General features: G+C 46.8%; 1 protein-coding gene across 3 annotated transcripts in view; it reads right to left on the bottom strand.

Moving 5' to 3' along the window:
• The window catches only part of RGS6 (regulator of G protein signaling 6), a 575,278-nt gene that overhangs the window by 178,407 nt on the left and 378,127 nt on the right, over positions 1-18,744 (bottom strand). For all 3 annotated transcript variants that reach the window (XM_090033269.1, XM_090033270.1, XM_090033271.1), the window contains exon 3: positions 11,354-11,453. In XM_090033269.1, coding sequence (XP_089889395.1) covers positions 11,354-11,453 — 100 coding nt within the window. The remainder of the gene's footprint in view (positions 1-11,353; positions 11,454-18,744) is intronic.

The raw sequence follows: 18,744 nt of genomic DNA, 5'->3' as shown, positions 1-18,744 counted from the left end.
GCATGCATGACTTGTGCTGGAACTGACATGTGTAATACTAGGTAATTCAGGGAGGCTTTGAACTACACTAGATAAAAAGGCATGTCATCTCTCCAACTGTAGATGCAGTGAATTACATTTCCATTGTGGGCACTTGCAAGTTACATTTTTTGCATGATTGGGGCCCTGAAAGTGCTCTGAAGCTGTGCTGCATAGGCAGCGGAAGGCCAGGGCTAACAGGGCTTAGCACCACCAAACATGGGGTGCCTTGGTGTGGGCTCTGAGCAGCTGCAGCAGGACAGGGAGGGGTGCGCATAGGCACAGATGGGTAGCTGGAGCCTGCAGGTGGATAGGAACTCAGCCCAGCCCTGCAGCATGTGAAGCAGCACCCAGCAGGTAAGTGTGTAGGGGCTAAGGGGGGAAGGAGGGAAGGAGTGTGGGGGGGCAGATTCATGCTCCCGTGGTGAGGGGGGGAGTGGGGCAGGGGTAGGGGCTGGGGTGAATGAGGCACCAGGGTGGGTCTTGGGAGGGTTGGAGCCCAGGTGGCTCATCCAGGGGTGCTGGGGGCTCCCACAACTGTGTGCATCCCCGGGGCAGGCATGGGGGGGAACATGTCCCTCAGATCTGTGTGCAGGGTGGAGGCGGCTGCTGCTGTGAGCTGGAGCTCTGTGCCCCACTGCTGGTGCCCTGGCAGCTGTGCAATGCCACATGCCTCCTATGTGCTGGCTGCACCGAGGCCCCTGCCTGCCTGGTGATGGGAGGCATGTGGCATTGAGCAGCTGCCAGGGCACTGGCAGTGTGATGTAGAGCCCAAGCCCACAGCAGCAGCCCACCTCCTCCCTGGGTAAAGATTCAAGGGGCACGTGCCCCCCCCATGCCTGCCCCGGGGGTGCACACAGTGGTGGGAGCCCTCCACACCCCTGGACAAGCCGCCTGATCTCTGACCCTCCCATGACCTACCTCAGGGCCCCATTCACCCCTGCTCCTGCCACACTCCTTCCCTCATTTCAGGGCCCTCAATCTGCCCCCTTCACACCCCTTCCTTTCCCTGCGCCTCTTCCCCCCCTACACACTTACCTGCTGAGTGGTGTGTGTGTATGTGTGTATGTGTGGGTAGAAGTATCTTTTAAGTTTAAGTTTTATCCAGCCCCCCCAATAAGATTTTCTCTCTCTGCCTATGCTGTGTTGTGATACATACGCACGGGGCAAAGCACTTTTTAAATGGCTGATCACATGACAATTTAACCCTCCTCAAATGAGGTAGTAGGTGAAGGTGCTCTGCTTTAGGCTGCCTTAGGGAACTTGTGTTCCCTAGGGTTAATTTTTCATATGTGCGGTCTGTGGGGCTATCAGCAGAGAGGGAATGGCAAAGGGGAAGTGAGCAGCAGTAAGATGCTGGCTGGGCTTTGCCTAGCCTGAGCTGGACATGGGAGGTAGATTGAGGCCCCTCTATCTTGAATGCCCCCCCAGCTTTCCCATCTTGGGTACTGGGGGGAACTCAGACAGGCCTGAGAGGTGAGGGAACTCCAATCCATCCCCTGCCCTCCAGCTTAGGCCGGGCAAGCCAGCAGCTCATGCTGCAGCTTTCTACCTCTGTCTTGCCTGACCTGAGCTGAAGGGGAACAGGGATGGATTGGACCCCCTCACTTTGCAGGCCAGCCTGGTTCCCCCCTCTCAGCTCTGATCTACTCCCCACCACTCTAGCTCAGGCTGGGCAAAGCCAAGCTGGAAGCTTACAGCTGTTTTCTTCCCCTTCCCTCTCTGCTGACAGGGCTGGGGATGGGGGTGGTTTGTCAGCCTCCTTGGAGGAGGGCCAGTGCAGGCTGGCTTGATTCCTCTCTCCCCATCGACCCAACAGGAGACTGTCGGGGGGAGAGGAGAGGGTCGGGTTAACTCATGGCACTTTATGTAAAGCACCTGGAGTTGGAGCAGAGACCTACACATCTGTCTGCATCCTGTGTCTAATCTGAAGAAGAAATGCATAACAGAATCTAGGGACCTTGTCACAAGTTCCCTTAAAAAAATCATAAAGGCATTTAAAATGAAAGGAGCATTAGTTAAGGGGTGTTAAACCACCATAAATACTGTTTAAACATTTTGAAGATAAATCACACCAAAGGAGATTTATCTTAGAAAGATTTTATGCACAGCATTCCAGGGTATTGCTTGAATAGTCAGGGGAGGTAAAACACTTTACTTTCATTCCTCCAGCTTCCCATGGTGGACAGCTCACAGTTGCTGTACCCCTTCCTGCCCTCCAAAAATTAAGTGGTTCCCCATCCCACCTCCCTTCACATGGAGAGCAACTGCTCTTAGCTTAATTGCAAAGAGACCATGGAGCTAGGGAACCCCACCACTCTCAGCTGCCTGGTCTGGCCCGTGGGAAGACCAAGCTCAGAGTCCTGGGGAGGCTGCTTCTACCAGCTCTGAACAGCACCCTAAAGCCCCCTCTACAGTTACACTTAAGGTGCGATTAACCAGGCAATCATGCCCCAAGGTATGACCCAGCTACACATTCATCCAATGAACGGTGTGATAAAACAAGCAATAAACTACACATTTATTCCACAAAAAATGTGTAATAACTTTGTAGCTTATTTTAATCACACCATTAATTGAATATGTGGCAAGTGCTCCCCTGTGGCTGGGAGGACCATCAATTGAGGGGCTCCCAGCCACAGGGTGCACTATTTGCTACCTGCCCTGCAGTTGACATGGCTTGCAGTGGTGGCAGCATTGTCAGCTGTGGGACTTGCAGTGGGGCAAACACTCCCCCCCCCACGAGCCTCCTTGCGTGCAGTAAAGTGGGATGCAGGGCTCATAGCAGGGGCAGTGTGGGGAATGCTGCCACTGCTGTGTTCTGCTCCTCCCGAGGCTTGCAGCAGGGGCAGCCTTCTTCCTGCTACCTCTGCTGTGAGCCCTGCAGCCAACAATGCTCATGGTGGGGGCAGTGTTCCCAGAGCTGCCCCTGCTGGGTGCAGCCCTTGTCAGCTGCAGGGCTCACAGGGGGAAAGTGCAGGAAATGCTGTCCCTGTTGCGAGTCTTGCTGAGCCTCATCAATTGCAAGGCTTGCAGCCACAGGATTCAGTGTAGGAGGAGCCTGAGATTGTGATCGGTGATAAGGCACAGTGGGATCTAACAATTGCGCTTCCTGCCATGCATGTCCCTACTCACCACACTTGTCGGCAAGTCACAATCATGCAGGCCTGAAATAACATGAAACCTTCACTTCAGACTGCTCTAAAAATGCCATAACTTTATGACAAAACAACATCCCACAGATTTCTGATATTATACAGGTAACCTGCCAAAGCCCTACATTATAGATAAGAAATCCAGTTCAGTCTTAACTTGGACCAGTTTAGGCTGAACATGATCATAACAAATGGTTATCCTTCACCATTCTGATATTTAACCATATTGACAGAGTGCTATGAAGAATAAATTCTCTACTTCTCAATAAAATGGCCTTTTCATTATCCAGCAAAATTTCTCCTATCTGAGTAAGAAGCAAAGAGATCAGTATAATAGATCGATGCTTGGACTGACTTCTCAGGTGACTGCAGAACACTGTTGAATTTACTATGTGATACAGCTTACACATACAAGGGGGAAAAGCACCTGCAACTATTTAAGGTTAGAGTTGATATGTATTAAAATACTGACAATTCTTTTGGGAAATTGATTTTAATTTTGGGCAAAGATTTAGGGAAATAATTATCTTAACTAAATGGATTCATTTGAACCTGCCAAGGACTTGCATATGGAACCTCGCTTTGTTTGTAAGTAGGATGGTAAGCAAATGTCCAAGTGCACTCTCCAAGCAGTTATATCCACTGGATGTGCTGAAAATATAGCTAGTTATGTGCTAGATGTCAAGCTCTTAAGTGGAGACATTTTCCAGGAAGCAAGGTTGATGAAACAAAGAGATGGCTTCTGCTAAAAGTTCACATTTAGCTCCACACTTCAGCAAGTGTGTAGATGATTTAGATATGAGGTAGTGGCTCCAACTAACAGAGATCAGCACAATGTAATTTACAGATCCAGAACAAAACTTAACAAGAAAGTACAGGCAAAGATCTCAGGCTAATGTTCTCTAGCCAGGCAGATGGACAGTGGGTCCCTGGGGGGCAGGATCCTTTTTACTACCAGCCTATGGAGCTATGTCACTCTAATAGCTAATGCAGCTTCTGTGAGGCCCTTAAGCAACTCCTGCCTTCCACAGGAGGAGACGGGACACAGCAACAGGTCTCTGACATCAAGGCTGTGCCTTGCCTGTACTTCACAGTATTGTGGCAAGGCTGTACACCCCAGCATGGTCTCTTGCCTCTTGCACACTTCCTTCATGACTGTGAAGGAATCTGTTTTTTCCCTGGTGAGTGCAGTGTTTTACTGATACATCTACAAGACACAAGAATCTGTACCATGTACTTTGCTCTAGGAAACGTGCTCTGAACTCAACCTTTTATTATTCTCAAGTGCTCAACCCTATAAAGGTGTTATCAGCAGAAATCAAGACTTTTTCTGTCCAGCCTGCAAGGCAAGTGGTGCATGGGTCCCCCTTCCCCATTCTGATGTATAACTGTATTGACAGAGGGCTGTCAAGAATAAGCAATCTCTTTTGCAACAGCGTGGGTTTTCCATTCTCCAGCAGAATACCTCCTCTTTGACCGACTGATATTTTGCTGTGTATCGGAACAACCGCACGCACATTTGTCAAAAGATATATGCTGGCTTGTTTAGATAGAAATACACAGCAGTTTAAACTTAGTTTAGATTACTGGTCTCAAGTGAGTATTTGTTCACATCAAGAAAACCATGTACCATCTGGCATATTTCAGCAATATTGGCTTAGACAACCCAGCACTGGAATAAAAGCAATACTGCAGGTCAAAAATGAAGTGCATTGGCAGAACAGTGTGGAGGCAGCTTGCACAGCATCTGCCTGCACTAGCTTGGTGCTTAAGCTCTCCTGGGCTCCCCCTGTGCTGGCAAGCTCCTGTAGCTGGAACTGAGGCATCCCAGTTGAGGGACTCCCAGCCACGGGGGCTTCCTGGGGCAAAAGAATCACTGCTGTGGTGACCACCCCACCCTGGGGCCCTGGGGGTATGGAAAACTCCTGGGGGTGGAGGATCACTGCTACAGTAATTCCCCCACCCTGGGGGTACAGGAAACCCTTGGAGCTGGAGGATCACCATGATCCTCTGTCTCCAGGGGGATTTCCCACACCCCCAAGCCCTAGGGATCATAGCACAATTGCAAGGGTTCAGGAGTGCAGGAAATCCCTGGACTCTGGGGTTCACATCTCCCTCAATACCTAGGGGTTTCATAGTTTCTAGGGTCAGAGTTTTTACACTGGGTATGATGCACCTATACGGCTCTGGGGGGTTTCTGCGCTCTCAATTCAGCTGATGGGGCTCCCAACTACAGGAGAGCCCCTGCTACATGTACAAAATGAAGCTTGATAGCAACCATGTATAGTTAGCTTTTGGGCATGTCTATATGTGATGCTATATCACCATAGCGATATGCTACGGCGATGCTAGCATCAGCAGTCACAAACTGTGACACTGCAGCTACATTGCTGTAGCAATGTGCTCCCTCATTGTACCTCAGTGCTACGGTGACATAGCAATTAAAATTAACCGTGCACAGCGTGCACAACACACTATAGGCTGTTACTGTACTGTCATTTAGTACTTCCTTTTGGAAGTCCTAAATGAAAGCATAGTAACAAAACCACTGTAGGAACACATGAAGATGCGCCCTTTGAGATCTAACTGATGTGTCCACTGAGGTATATCTGGTTGGAGCTTTTTATTGTGTGATAGCTACTTTGTATGTGTTGCTGGTCTCTAGGTAACTGCACAATTAACCAGTTAATTGAGCAATACCTATAACATGTAGAAGGGGGTCCAAGAATGGTACATCAGGATATGGCAGATTAGAAGTTTATTTCCAGTCTTAGGGAGCAGAGCAGTGGAAGATGGGGAAAGTGTTGGCCTAAGGGTCAGGATCAAAGTGTGACTGATGTGGAGATCACAACCAGAGTAAAAGGTGTCATTCAGAAATCAGGTCCAATGATAGAACGGCTTATAGAGGTGTACTAAAAGTTGGGGAGTTACGGGCTAGGGTAAAGGTATCCCAGAAATGTTTGAGAAGAAGATGGAATAGATAGGAGGTTTTCAGCTGAAAGTCACCTCTATGGCACATTAGGAGAGATAAGGATGAGTTGAGGGTCAGAATGGAAAAGATTTCAAACGAGGCTTAGCTAAGCTGGGAGTGAAATGGCATATCTGTACTAGAAGGCACAGGTGCAATACATCAGCACAGAGGCTTTTGGCAACATTATATGGGACCCGTGACTGAAACAGCTAAGGAGAGAGGGATGTACCCCTGACATTGAGGGGTCCTTATATTGGTATGACAGTTTAGTTTTAAGACACACTGGTAGAAGTGTAGAAACCAGGTTCAGGGTTCGAATGACAGTTTTGCAGATGTTTAATTAGGTGAGGTGTATTAATGACACTGATGCCTGGAGTAACATGAAGCACTGAGCTGCAGTTTAAGTGCATTACAGTACGAGAACACTACTCATGTCCTCTTTCTCCAAAATGGGAATATGTGGGTTTTTCTGTGACAGTAAATAGTGTTCTAGAGACTTATCAGCAAGAGGTATTTAAGGAGTTAGAAGCAAATCTGTCAGTGCCTCAGGGTGCTTGTACACATGACAATATTCTCTACCTTGTCCAGCGGAGACATGGGAAAAACATGAGAATATTTTATTCAAACCTCACTCACCACATCCACTGACTCTTAACTCTCTGTTTGTCACTTTCCCTAGTGATTTATTTTTCTACTTTTCCTGATTTGGGGCTACTTAGTCTCTAAAATGTATACAGGTAGCTGGCAGAGGACAAGGAGAGAGATACCAATGCAGTGCACTAGTCCATGTCAACCTACTTCAAGCCCAGAGTGAAGGAGTGAAAGGTTTACAATGTTCCCGCTAATACAGGGTACTAATGTGGCTGGCATTTCACCACCTTGTGAACTTGTAATACTTTTAAATGGCTTTTTCATCCATTCTGCAAACTCCTGATGTCTACAGATGATCATTAACAATGATTCCCGTAGGCTCACTCTCTCCAAACTACGCAGTGCCTTATTCAAAACTTAGTCATCTGGCCAGATGAAAGCAAAATAGAAGCTGAGTGGCTCTTTTCCCAATACCTAATCTCAAAATCAAACACTTACGTTGCTGTACCATAAACAGAGCTGAATGTTTAAAGTGCGGTTATATCTTTTTAAAATGATTTTGCCTTTTCCCCATGAGAAGCAATTACAACAGAAATGTTGAGCAAAGGTAACCCCATGTGTAAACCTTATTATTGTTAGCTTGACAGTAAGTCATGCCTTGCCCTTATTGCTACGCTTTAAGGTGGAACTGTATTGACTCTAAAAAGAGAAAATGTCACTGGATTCTAAAAATTAAGATCTTCCCACACGAGCCAGATCCAGATAGGTCCACATTTATTCTGAAATCTTTTGAAAATGCGTGTTTATGTTAATCACATTAAACAAAACAAGGGTTAAAATGTAATGCAAGTTCAATAAAAATTTATTTTTAACCTTTATTTTTGACATAGAGATGCATCATTTGTGGAAAGAGAAGGGGAAGGAGAAAGAGAAATGGGAAAAAGGTCAGACTCCCTGTTATTGTTTTTCTGTGCTTTCCAAATGCAAAGGCTTCCTGTCCCAGACATGGGAGACTGGCTGAGGCTTTAGATCAGCGGAAAGGATGTTACTGAACAACATAACACATTTTCCCTTTTCTCCTTTGAAAAAGATTTCTGAGAGTGCTGATGAAGTTTCTGTTCCTATTTTGTCTGAATCGTTTCCTTCTTTCTCTCTTTCCTTTCAAAGTTTGGGATTGTACCTCCTGGCTGTGGAAAGATTCAATTTCAAGCTGACATGAATGTAGCTGCTATTCCAGAATAGCAGAATGCAAGAGGACAGTTTTTATTCTGCAAGGGAACTATCTCCCATGGTGGTACTTAAAAATAAAGATAATCAGCTTAAAGATGCTATGATGTATCCTGTTTTCTTCCTCCTCCTAAGTCACATTGATGTCTTGATGACTAGATCAATTGCTTAATGAAGGCTATGAATATTAACAAGAATATCAGCAATCTTTCTTAGATGAGTAAGTATTAAGCCACTCTGCTTTCCTCTTGAACTTGAGCTTATGGGATGACTTTTCAAACATGATGAAATGGTTATTTTCCCCTGGAACCTTCAAAAACAGAGTTAGTCAGCACATGGTCCAGTCATAAATCTCAATTTAGTAGTTGTCTTTTCACATCTCAGTCTAGATTCATCTTGTACTTCCACAGCATGGCCCTGATCCTGCAAACTACATTGAGTCATGCTTGAAATCAATTAGATTACTCATAACAGAAGGCATGAACAACGAGTGTCCCTGGCGGCTGGGGGGTCACGGCTGCACTGATAGTGGTGGGAGCATGGCGGCAGTGGGAGCATGGCAGCGGTGAGTGCAGAGTTCCCGCAGACGCTGCCGGTGCTATTGGCAGCATGGGGAATGGCAACCACTCGCAGGCGCCGCCGGCAGCGTTGGTGGCGGCCAACAGCAATCGTGGATCACCTGCAGATGCCACCGGTGGGTTGGCGAGCAGTGACCACCGGCAGGTGCTGCTGATAGTGTCGGCGGCACCTTTTTGTAGGGGGTGCACATGCACCTGCATGCACCCCCTACTCATCCTCTCTGACAGGAGGGCTTATTACTTGGTAAAAGACATTTGTAAGACTGCACTTTAAGCAGATGAAGCTCAGTTTCCAGATTTTGTCTTTCTCACTTAATGTTTGGAGTATTGCATTCCTGTAAACTTAAATCTGGCAAAAGCTATTGTTTTTGACACAAAGAGATATCATATTGTGCATTTTTTCATCCCTCTGACTCCACCTGCATCTGTGGCAAATTGAACCTTGTTCTAATTAAAGACATTTTAGAAGCACAATATGTTTGTGTTCAGATGAGCTGTGGCATGCAACAATAACCAAATGTTTGACAATACCACCTGCACTTTCTAGTGCCCTTGCTGACTAGAGAGATATCCTTCATGATTTAGAACAAATCCATAAAGAAGAGCTTTATTTTGAACGGCTAAACTCTCTTTCCCAAACCTCAACACACAGTTATTGACTTGCTGCCTATTTACAAGAAGATACTGGATTTTTGGATGTTGAATAATATTTTTGAGTTTACTGCCCATTAATATTGCTATACTAACAACCATGGAAAGTGAAACTTGTCATTTACCAACACAACGGGAACAATAGGAAAAAAAGCTTCCCCAGACGTTCCTGCCAATGTGCATCTTGCAAAACCTGGAAAGAGACCCCCTAGGGCTTAGAATAAATTCTCTTTCTCTAAGCAGGGCTGTGCAAAACAGCACCATTTTGTTTCAACTTCCATTTCACCCTTTCGAAGGGACACTGTTTCATTTCACTCTTTTGAAGCACTGTTCTGTTTTGTTTTGTCAAAACTGTTTCAACGCTATTTCTACGTTTCAATGTTTTGCCCCTAGGCTATAATGGGGAATCACAAAAAAGCCTAGAACTTTTTAATTTCTTGCCTGATTTGGATGAAAATTGCAGGGATGGTAGGCCCTTCTGAGATCATGTATCCTGCCCAGTTGAAGGAGATAGTTGTGGGAGTTTTTGTGAAACTGCACCTCAAACTGTTTAAAACAAAACTAGTATCGTTTGGTGGCTGCAGCAGCATGCTGTCATCCTGCACACAGATCCAGGGGCCCGCTCCCCCTGGGAGCCTGCTGAAACCCCACACACAGATCGGGGGCTGGTCCCCCTGCAAACAACTGGGGAAATGATCAGAGAGCTGGGGAATCAAACCAGGAGCTAGATGTCAATATCAGAGCAGTCCTTCCCCCACTTCTCCCTCCTTCTCCTTAGTTTCTGTTTAGCTACAAGCAAGCCTGGCTTCAAAACGCGAAACTTTTCAAACTTTCAAAATGTTTTGCGTACCCTCATTTTGTTTTGAAGCTGTTTTGAAGCCTTTCATTTAATTTTGATTTTGCTGTTTTGAGTTGGAAACACGTTGAAACAGCTTTGAAATGAAACACCAGTCAAAATTTTGCACAGCCATACAAAATAGGAAATTGGAACTAGTAGAAATGGTGAGATTTTGTGAAGCAGTTGTCCACTGGCAACTAGGTGGTAAACCCAAACTCATTCTATGTCGGCTACCATAAGCATCTATCACATGCAGGGATCTACTTAATTTGTACTTTTGTGATTTTTGTGTAAACTGTGAAAAAGGCAGTTTCTGTGATCATTGTGAAAATTGGCATTCTCTGTGATTTTGCACAGAATCATCAGGAAAAAAAAAACTTATTAAAAATAAAAAATAAAACGCTGGCTCCCCAGTGACAGCCAGTGGCTCCTGTCGCCCAGCCTCACAGTCTGCCGGGGGTGAAGCTGCCAGCAAGATTGGCAGAGAGAGCTGCCTTTTGTGTGGCCCCACCCCCCTCTGCCAATCAGCAGTGAAGGGTGAGTCTGCATGAAAGGCAGCTCTCTCCACCAAACGGCAGCAAGAGGCAGGGCCACTGGGGCCCCTCAGCCAATCAGTGGCAAAAGGTGGGGAAGCCCACCATAAAATGACTGTGAAAATGGCACTGGGTGCTGCGAGCAGCCTGTGATTTTTACTTTGCCTCCACACACTTTAAGTAGATACCTAATCATATAATAATGATATTGTTCTTTAGAGCTCTGGACGTATAGACATTAATGCCCCATATCCCCAAACCAAACTCTTGAGCCACATAGTCTCACACTTTTACACATATAGCTTCTTTGCAGTAGAATGGCCTTGCAAAGGAGATTACACCGTCTCTTTGCATTTCTGTACATGCTGTAGAAATCCAGGGAACCAGCAATACAATACTGGGGAGGAGAAGGGGAAAAATTGTTACATTTTCTTCCTGAGAACTCTTGCCAACTTTCTTCCAATCCACATCTTTTTTTAATTGCCCTTTTCTGTTATCTCTGATCATTTGCTATATTTACTAACTTTATTTTTAAAGTCTCAAGCCAGAGCCTGTTTCCCCGTTCCTGTGCGAGGTTACCATATATGATGTTTAATGGCAATACTGTGATGCTGACTAGAGCCTACACAAACACTAAACAGATTTTCATAGATCACTCTGAGGAAATCTCATTGGTGATTAAGAAAAGTCACTCTGTAGTTTATAGAAACTAACTGATTTGTGACCATTCTTCATTTTTGGCTGAAGAACACATCCAGAAAAAAGGCACAGATTGTTTAATTTTACCTTACCTGTGACAACACTGGGGATTTTAGACAGAAAGCTCTTGACTGTTCGGATGGGAACTCCTCCTGTTTTGTCATCCTGCATTCTTGCAATGATCTCTTCAATCTGTGAAGTGGGATGGAATGGAATACATTATTTTGCTAGCCCAGGAACTATACTAGTAATACTTATTAAAATGACTATTTTATATTGTCACAGTTGCAGACCAGGATTCTATTGTGCAGGGCACTGTACAGATGTGGAACAAAAATATGGTTCTTGGCCCAAAGATCTTACAATCTAAGCGTAAGATAAAGGCAACAGATTGTTAATGAGGATTTAGAAGAAAACAATGAGCCAATATGGGTCTGAACAAGAGAGAATAATTGTAGCACACCAACATCTTACACATGCTCATAGGTGGTGTAAGTGGGGTAGCGCTCTTAGCTCCCCCCCCAGTGCAGAACAGTGGTAGGATTGCAAGGCTGCCCAGCCATGGGCTTCTGGAAGCTACAGAAGGTGTGGGGAGGGAATGGGGCTGGGGCTAAGGGAGGGGCAGATGTTGCACGGATGGTGAGGTGTGGGACTGAGCTGCGATAGGCTAGTCTGGGGGCACAGGTCCTGCTGCTATGCATATCCCAGGAATCATGGGGGCATATGCCCCTGGATCTGTGTGGGGCAGGGCAGACTTCTGACGGGCAGAGCTGCTGCAGCCACCTTAAAGTTTGCCGTAGCCCACCTCACCCCCCTCTCAGTGCCACCACCATTCGCTGTGAGTGCAGCCCGTCCCACCCCCTCTGGGAACAGCCCAGCACAGCCCTGGTCCAGGCCTGCAATAGCCTGCCCTGCTCCGCACAGATCAGGGGGCACATACCCCCCCATGCCTCCCAGGGTGAGTGTAGCAGCAGGAGCCATGTGCCCTGAATGAGCAGGCTGAACAATGATAACTTAGGGCGGGAGCAGGGTTCCAGGGGCTCTGTCTCCTCTGGCCTGGCAGTGCAGCCGAGGCTGGTCCCTTTCAGCCCCACGCTTTGGGCCCCCCCTGGGTGGTGTGGAGCTCATCTCCCTCCCACTCTCTTCATAAATAAATACAATCATTTATCTGTTGAAACTGACTTCACCGAAGCAAAACTGTGCCATTTCACAAGATGGAAGGAATGGTCTTTGTGACCCCTGGCTGGGGTCTTATGACCCCTGCCACCCCCAGTGCTCCTTTCTGCCCATGGCAGGGGGTCAGACTAGATGATCTGTTAGGTCCCTTCCGACTCATTGATTCTATGATTCTATGTGGACCATCAACCAGCCATCAGAAGACCACCCTTTTTAAATCATAGAAGACCTGGATTGGTTTTGAGGCTGCAAATACTCTGCTTAATCTTCTGGGTCATCCCATTCCATCTAAATATAGTCCCCAACCAGTTTGCTAAATTTAGAACATATTTATTACACAACCAACACCAGAGATTAAAATACTGAATCATTCCTAGACCAAACATTTTGATAAAGAAAAAATGGCAGAATCAGGACAGTGTAGGTAGCATATTAGAATCACAGATACCAATAAAACAAGATAACAGTGGAAAATGTGTGGGGTTCTGTGGCATGCATTCTAATTTGATCTTTATTTTTTTGGTTTCCCAAGAAATTTTATGTAACAACATAAGAGATATAACTAGACAAAGGAAAGTTTTCAGGGCTTCTATTATATCTCAAAGCTTTAGATATTTTCCTGACAATTCTGATGACAGCATAGCATAGCAATCCTTCACTCAGGTACTGTATCAATGGACTTGATTAGAGGAGACAGGAGTAGGAAGTGCATACAGAATAAGTCAGTACTGCAAGTCATGGATGGAATTTTATATAACAGGGAAGCATAAAAGGCATCATATATGGAATAAAATATACCAACAACAGAACATGAAATGCAGAATGCATGAAGTTACTCTATAAGTTAGCAATGGAAAGTATTTTCCACTCTCTCTAAAACAAATAAATACATACAAATAAAAAAAGACTCCAAAATAAAAGGTCTTTCTAATTAGTTTCAGGACAAAAATCAATAGATTCTTCACATGTACAGGGGTCACTTCTATACACAAATGAATAAATTGCTTCCAGAATTATAACAACTATAACTAACTATAACACTGAATCACTGGGGAAGGCCAGAGACACTGCAAATGCACTGTAAAATGTTGAGGCAATTTCAGTCCCTTTGAAGATATTTACATCCTTATTTTCACTTGGATACAATAATGCCAGTGGGAATGACAAGTTGAACAAAAGTACCTTACAACTGTACCTGATGCCTTTAAGACATCCCTCCTTACGGAATGAAAGTTCTAAGGTTTTCAGTATGTTCTTTACCCATGAAAAACAGATATCTGATATATGTGGAGCTCCCCTTCTGGTAGTTCTGGAAATTTAAATATTACACGGTATTCCCTTCATTTACAAGAGAAGCTGACATTCCCTTTGGATCAAAGGGTCTGATACCAATGAGGATATGGTGGTTGCCCATTTCTCAGAGACCACAGATATGAAACTTTCCCTGTATTTTCCACTTGATGGATGAAGGGACATAACTTTAGGGGAGAGACATGCCTTATGACAATGAAAGACTGGTGATTATTAGGGGTGTGTGATGTGGGCTCTATTTGATTAGGATTCGGCCCAAATCAGTGGCAGTGATTCAGTTAATTGATTTGGATCACTGTCCCTGATTCAATTTGGCTGAATCGGCATCTGAATATTCGATGTTGATTCAGAGAATCAGTGATTTGGCCAAAGACACAGCTTTAAATGTTTTTTTTACATACCTCAAGGTACCAGTGTGGCTCATGAACACGGCGATGCTGGGGCACATGGTGTGTCCCACAGGAGTGTGTGTGTGTGGGGGACTCCCATGTGCTGGCAGTGAACCCAGAAGCAGATTGGAAGTACTTCCGATCCACTTCTAGGTCCGTCCCCCCCGTGGTCCCCCAACTCAGCAATCAGCCATCTGGGTACCCCAGGTGCCCCCACCCCAGACCCAGGAGGCACCAGGCACTGAGCCAGGGAGTTGTCGGTGGGGGGGCCCAGAGTGCTCCCTGGCAGACCCAGAAGTGCTTCTGGTCTACTTCCAGGTCTGCTGTTGAATATGCTGGAGAGCCCTCTGTGCTTCTGTGGGACACTCCATGCGCCCCAGCATCACAGCATTCACGAGCTCCCTGCTACCTAGAGGTATGTAGAAAAAACATTTAAAGCTGTGTCTATATCCAAATTGCCAAATCTTTCCGAATCTCTCTGAATTGATTCGGAGGGATCTAATTCGATTCAGAGAGATTAAAGTATCTCCTGATTTGATTCAGATTCAGAGATTTGGCCATTGAATCAGGCTGAATCTCTGCCGAATTGAATTGGGGATCGAAGCTTCACACAGCTCTAGTGATTCATAGTTTCATAGTTAGTAGGGTTGGAAGGGACCTGAGCAGATCATCTAGTCCGACCCCCTGCCATGGCAAGAAAGAGTACTGGGGTCAAATGACCCCAGCAAGATGATTGTCTAGCCTTGTGTTAAAGACCCCCAGGGTAGGAGCCAGCACCACTTCACTTGGAAGTTGGTTCTAGATCCTAGTTGCCCTGATAGTGAAATAGTGCCTCCTGATGTCTAGCCTGAATCTACCCTCTGCCAGCTTGTGACCGTTATTCCTAGTCACTCCTGGTAGTGTTTGGGGGAACAGGGACTCCCCCAATGCCTGCTGATCCCCCCTGACTAGTTGGTAACAGGCCACTAGATCCCCCCTCAGCCTTCTCTTGTGGAGGCTGAACAGGTTCAGGTCTTGTAGCCTCTCCTTGCAGGGCCTGCCCTGCTGCCCCCGATCATGCGAGTGGCCCTCCTCTGGACCCTCTCCATGTTGCCCACATCCCTCCTGAAGTGTGGCACCCAGAACAGGACACAGTACTCTAGCTGTGGCTTGACCAGCGCCGCATAGAGGGGGAGTATCACCTCCATGGACCTGCTTTAGATGCATCTTTGGATACATGACAAGGTGCGGTTGGCCTTCCTGACTGCATGCCCACACTGTCAGCCCATGTTCATCTTGGCATCAGTGATGACTCCAAGATCCTTTTCTGTCTCTGCACTGATAAGAAGGGAATTCCCCATCTTAGTGTCCAGCAAATTTGAACAGGGTGCTTTTTACCCCCTCGTCCAAGTCACTTGAACAGTGCAGTCCCGAGGACCGAGCCCTGTGGAACCCCACTGCTCACATCCCATCCACCACCACTCTCTGGGTGCGGCTCTTCAGCCAGTTGGCAACCCATTTGACTGTGTAGTTATCGACACCACAGTCCCCCAGTTTTTTAATGAGAATGAGGTGAGACATAGTGTTGAAGGCCTTCCTAAAGTCCAGAAAGACTATGTCCATTGCTACCCCTGCATCTAAGGATTTTGTGACCTGGTCACAGAAGGCCACCAGGGTGGTCTGACAGGACCTGCTTCTAATGAACCAGTGTTGGTTGGACCCAAGCATAATATCCCCTGCTGGCCCCTTGTGGACTTGTGCCAGAATAATTCTCTCAAAAAGCTTACCCAGGACTGAGGTAAGACTAACTGGCCTATAGTTTCCTAGGTCCTCCTTCCTCCCTTTTTTGAAGATGGGAACCACATTGGCCCTCTTCCAGTCCTCTGGCACCATGCCAGAGCACCATGAGTGTTTGTAAAGCCATGCCAGGAGTCCCGCAATGACCTCAGCTAATTCTCTCAGCACTCTGGGGTGGAGATCGTCTGGACCAGCTGATTTAAATACACCCAGTCCCTCCAGAAGTTCCCTGACTAGTTCCTCACTGACCCTTGGCCTAGGCGCGCCTCTCTTGGGGCCTGAGGGGGGCCCGGTCCAGGGGCTGATCCGGTTCCTGCTCAGGAAAATGGAGCAAAGAAGTCGTTAAATAGGTTATCTTTGTCATCTGGTATGAGGACCAAATTTCCTAGTGTGTCTTGCAGGGGCCCCATGTTACCTGGTACCTTCTTTTTGCCCCCTATGTATTTAAAAAAGGACTTCCTGTTGTCCTTAACTTGTCCTTTTAGCTAGGAGACATTCCCAAATGCTTTTGGTGAGGCACGGGGGCTTATGTGCCCTCCTGCTCCCTTTGATCCATGTTGGGATTACCTCCCTTTGGGCTTGGAGGATTGTTTCCCTAAGGAGCGATCACTCTTCTTGGACACCTGGCTCCCCTCCCCTCCAGAACCTCAGTGCCTCCCCGACTACTGTCCTCACCTCCTGAAATCTAGGGCTGCTGCCTTGCTGCCAGCCTTTGCCACTTTGCACTGGATTGTGAATTCCAGCACGCAACGATCACTGTCAACCTGGTGGTCGAGCACCCGCAGTCCCCTCACCAGGTCATCACCAGTGACCAGCACCAGGTCCAACAAGTCGTCTCCCCTGGTGGGGCTGTGCACCTCCTAGGTTAGATGGAGGTCCTGCATTTTGGCTAGGAACCTACGTGAGCAGTCAGACCTGTCTGACTGCTCTTCCCAGCAGATGTCTGGAAGACAGGTCACCCATGATGACCACATCCTTTGACCTAACAACCTCCGTGAGCTGACTTAAGAATTTCTGGTCTAGCTCTTCCCCTTGGTTGGGTGGTCTGTAGTAGACCCCCACCGTTAAGTCTCTTTCCTTGAGATTATGCTACTTCTTTCTCATATAATCTGAAGCATTATACTTATACATCTGGATGATTCCCCCTTATCTCTAAAAGCTAAGTTTGATTTAAAGCTCTACTTATATATTTCAAAATAAGTTTAATTCCATGCCTTCCCAGGGTTGCAAGGTAATCATCATTCATATGCTGAATTCAGTCACCCTGTCTGTGGCCTCAGGCTAGCACAGAACTGAACTACTCACACCTTGTTTATGTATTATTTTTTAAGCTGATGCATGCACTGATGAACAGACTGTCAGCAGAAACGAAGGCACAAAGATGAAAAATGATATTAGAAACACAATAGATTCTTGGACAGCTGGTTGCTGAAGTTTAGCTTGGTAGAGAAACCCAGACACTTTTACCTCCTTCTCGAGGGCCTTAATGATCAGCCCAAGCTAACCATTGCAAAAGGATGGAGCAAAATCCAGGCTTCCCTTTAGCTGTCACTCACCTTAGGTGTGCCCTCCGTAACCCCGGGTCAGTTATGTCCAGAGCTGGAAACTAATGAGGACATGTGCTGTGGGGGTCTCTCATGGGAAAAAGAAGGGAAGGGTAAGAAATCCAAGAGGAACCAGAGTCCCTTGAGAAGAATAAAGGAAATCAAGGTGCTTTTTATGCCTTCCTCAGGTGGGGGGTGGGAAACCCCAAAACCATGGCACTGCACCACACCAGGGACCCATGCCAGCCTGATCTCCCTGCTCAAGAAACACTGCAATAAAAGAGATGGTGAAGAAGACACTCAAGGAATGAAGAGGCTGGGGGTGGGGAAAGACTGTGGAGCCGAGCAGGCAATTCACCAAAATGCCGGGGCGGATTTCAATGGGACCCCATCCTGCCTCTGCACATGGTGTGTGTAAACATAGCAGCTGGCTTCAATGGGGCAGATGTGGTGATTGCATCTCTTGAAGCCACGCACCCACCCTGTGCAGCTGGAGGCATGAATAGTTTACTGATTCTGTACAGAGTTGCATAATGAAGCCAAAGCTGTGTAATCAAGAGCCACAGAACAGGCAGAATGTGGTTCAAGGCCAAAATGGAGAGCAGATGTACTGACACAAGGGCCCCCAGCTGCACAGAGCACACAGAAAGCCAGATTTATTATGGCAGAGGCTGTGGCTCCTCTGTATACCTGGATGCCCAATTATAAGGACTCTGGCCCACATTACCGTATTTTTCGGACCATAAGACGCACTTTTTTCCCCCCAAAAGTGGGGGGAAAACGAGGGTGCGTCTTATGGTCCGAAGGTGTGTGTCCCGGGGAGATGGGGCGGAGCTTGCCCGCGGAGGCGGCGGAGCCCGAGCGGGACACTCGCCGCTTGTTTATGCCGTGTCCCGGGGAGACGGGGTGGAGCTTGCCCGCGGAGGCGGCGGAGCCCGAGCGGGACATCCGCCGCTTGTTTACACCGGAAGCCGGCGCCCGTGCCGGTGGCCGGGAGCCAGCAATAAAAATGGCCGGCCACCGGCACACATAGTCTCTCCTGCCATAAAAACTGGGTGCGTCTTATGGTCAGGTGTGTCTTATGGTCCGAAAAATACGGTAAATACCTGCATCCACTAAAACAGTTTTTCTCCTAGTCATAGTACCAGGTAATAGTTTACTTTCCCCTTTTCTCTCTGTATCACTCAGTTATTAGTTGACCAAAATAGTTTTCCTGATTCAACACTTGTTGGAAGAGCAGTTGTTCACATGTCCCAGACTGAAGAACATGCACATTTCAGTTAAGGC

The sequence above is a fragment of the Crocodylus siamensis genome, chromosome 2 (genome assembly GCF_052110815.1).
Source record: "Crocodylus siamensis isolate JL-2025a chromosome 2, ASM5211081v1, whole genome shotgun sequence".
Classification (NCBI taxonomy): domain Eukaryota; kingdom Metazoa; phylum Chordata; order Crocodylia; family Crocodylidae; genus Crocodylus; species Crocodylus siamensis.
Note: the sequence above shows the minus strand (reverse complement) of the source record. Positions and strands in the feature narration are given on the sequence as shown.